Source organism: Cyprinodon variegatus, unplaced genomic scaffold (genome assembly GCF_000732505.1).
Source record: "Cyprinodon variegatus isolate N-32 unplaced genomic scaffold, C_variegatus-1.0 Scaffold1329, whole genome shotgun sequence".
Taxonomy (NCBI): domain Eukaryota; kingdom Metazoa; phylum Chordata; class Actinopteri; order Cyprinodontiformes; family Cyprinodontidae; genus Cyprinodon; species Cyprinodon variegatus.
In genome coordinates, this window is record NW_015151782.1 from 177,041 (window position 1) to 179,841 (window position 2,801).

General features: G+C 38.4%; 1 protein-coding gene across 1 annotated transcript; it reads right to left on the reverse strand.

Moving 5' to 3' along the window:
• Positions 1 to 1,446: 1,446 nt before the first annotated feature.
• On the reverse strand, positions 1,447 to 2,591 carry LOC107102838 (heat shock 70 kDa protein 12A-like; the record flags this gene model as incomplete). Its single annotated transcript, XM_015402277.1, has 1 exon — positions 1,447 to 2,591. A coding segment is annotated over one exon (1,028 nt), but the record flags the coding sequence as incomplete, so codon positions are not given.
• Between the last annotated feature and the right edge of the window lie 210 nt (positions 2,592 to 2,801).

Genomic DNA, 2,801 nt, shown 5'->3' on the forward strand with positions numbered 1-2,801 from the left:
CAAAACATATGTCAGTAATATGTATCTTAGTAAAAGCAGAAATTATCAGTTTAAAACATAACACATATTCACCAGTACATAACAGATGAGTCAAGTAAAGCTCTTGATGTTTGCAACTACGTAACTGATACAACATAAGATAAAAGAGAAAAACAATCATAGAGAAAATTAAAGGGGTCATAGAAAACCGAGTTTCTATTGTCATAGATGAATGACAATAGTTCAGTGGGTAAAAGAGACATACAGAGAAGTTCAATCCCCATCGACACCTCCCTTCTCTGCAAATCTCATAATTCTGAACTTCCACCTTAAAACAGGCGAATCTAAACGAAGCCCAGAGTTGATGTCAATTCTGGGATGTTGCATTATTTGGATTGGGGGGTGCGGGTAGGAAGTGTCGACTGTTGGGCCGCTGACTGGACCAAACCTCAGCAAAGAGCCATGAGCCGCCCGTCCTCAGCCGGAGGACGGGAGGCTGGGGGATAGTAAGGCAAGTGGGGGGAAGCACGGGGCAGCCGGTGTCCAGGCTTCTGTCACGGGGTCAGGTTCAGTCACTCCGTCGCCCGCTGGCTCCCTGCCCCCGTCTACTGTGGTTCCCAGACCAGCCCCGGAGCTGACAGCTCGGTTCTGCTGCACTGCAGTTGACCAAAATCCCAGATTATTGAAATCCCTCCCCACATTTTTTTAGGTATGAAAAGTAGGACGTGTCCGGAGAAAAGGAGGTCACCCTACCATATCAACAATTTCAATGTTTCAGTGAGTGAGTGCTTGTTGCTATGATGCATTTTTGCTCAGACTCTTCGCCTGTTGTAAACAAACCAATTAGAGCACAGCTCATCTAAATATTCATGAGCATACCATAAAAGGAAGAAAAACCTGTCGTTTCATTCTAGGGCTTTTAACCAGGCTTTAGGGCTCATTGAACAGCAAATATGCCAGTTTCAGCCCAACCAGTGTTACACACTCTATTCAGAGACCTTAAGGACATCATTCTATGACCCCTTTAACAAAACTGTATAAAATAACTAAAATAAAACAACTAGGCTGGGCAGTTGAATTCCTAAATCAAAGTGAACACTTTCAAATAAAAGTTGAATTTCATTACACACATTTAATTTAAAGTTAGATTTCCCTGACAAACTAGTTAGAAGTTAGAATTTCAAAGCATTTCAGCCAAGGTGTAAATCACATTTACCATACTGAATCAACAAATGTTTTGAGCAACATTAAAACATTGCACAAATTGCTGGGAGCTTATAAAAAAAATTAGATGATAGTTTTAATGTTGAAATTTAACAAAATTTTCAGAAGTAATTTCCTTTAATTTCATAGATTACCTTTGAATTTTATTCTGTACCTACTTATTTAGCGTGTTTCCATATCTCTCTGTTGTACAGTAGATTATTAAATTGCACACCAGAATGCAGCATGATAAGTTATAATACAACTGCTGTGTTTTTTAGACCTTCTCAGTTGTACTAAGATGGTTTCAGATGGTTGCAGATGTTTACAGAACTTCACTATCAGAAAGTGATGTTGAATAAACTCTAGGTTTTGATTCTGTTATATCCTCATGAAATCCAGCTCAATTGTCTGTTTTATGCCTGTCTCTTGGTCTGTGCCTGTGGCTGTCATTTCTGTGTAACCAAACTTGATCTCCAGTTTGACCTCACGACTCAGTCCACGTGTGGTATCAGGAGATGGCACAGCAAATGAGCCAATTTTATCCACCCCTCTTTCATCCACATATTTTACATTTTGTCTCTTGGTTTGATAAAATGTAAAGTTAATCTGTGTCTGATCCGATTCTATAGGATATAAGATGTGTTTCCTAGTTTCATTCCATCCAACATCCTCATCAGCTTTTACTAGGTTCATAAAGATATCGTCACAATATGTGCCTTCTTTGTTTGTGAATTTTTTATCTGCCCTGTGTATTGATTCATTAAACCTTTGACTAATAGCAACTCCATAAGTGAAAGCACTTTTTCTTGATGCTACAACTGATGGGTTTCTTCCAAACTGAACAGCTCCTTTCACGATTGCCTCTTGTGGCCTAAATGGACACAGAACTTTGCAGTTATCAATAAACTCATCAGTTATATGTCTACGTAGAATCTCACTCTCAGCAAATCCCCCGACTAACAGGATGTACTCAATCTTAAAATCTTTACTTAATAATTGCCTGACACTATTAGTGATCCCCCACAGACTCTCTTCAAAGAAAGACCTCAGTTTCTGTTTACAGACTCTGATGGAACCTTCATTCCAGGATACTCCTTGAACTTTTTCAAGGAAAAGTTCAATGTCTTGTTTTTTCTGAGCCACTCTTCCCAGGTTCAATGAACAGGTGATTTCAAAGTCTTTATCCTTTTTTTTGAAAATGTTGAAATCATTCATCATTTTCTGAACCTCACTGGGGTAGTTTAGTTCATATTCATCCCAAACTCCGTCACAGAATATTTCTCCCAGGAACTCCTTAAATTTTCTATCCACGTTTTGTCCTCCGTAATCATTTCCAGATGCCTTGTGCAGCTCTTTCAATGCTCCTCTTTCCAAGACCTCGTGTACAGTGATGTCAATAGTTCCTCCTGAAATAAAACAAAAATGACACCTTGACCGATAGTTCTTTTGAATACAAAAAATGTCAAAGCAATGCTCTTTCTAAAGGAAACAAACCAAACACTACACCAATCTGTAGTTTATTAGCAAAATTCAAAGGCAATTTTTTTTTAACTTTGCACTCACAACTTCTGCTTTCTTTTCAAATAAACTAACTCTAACAAATTCATTTAAATTCA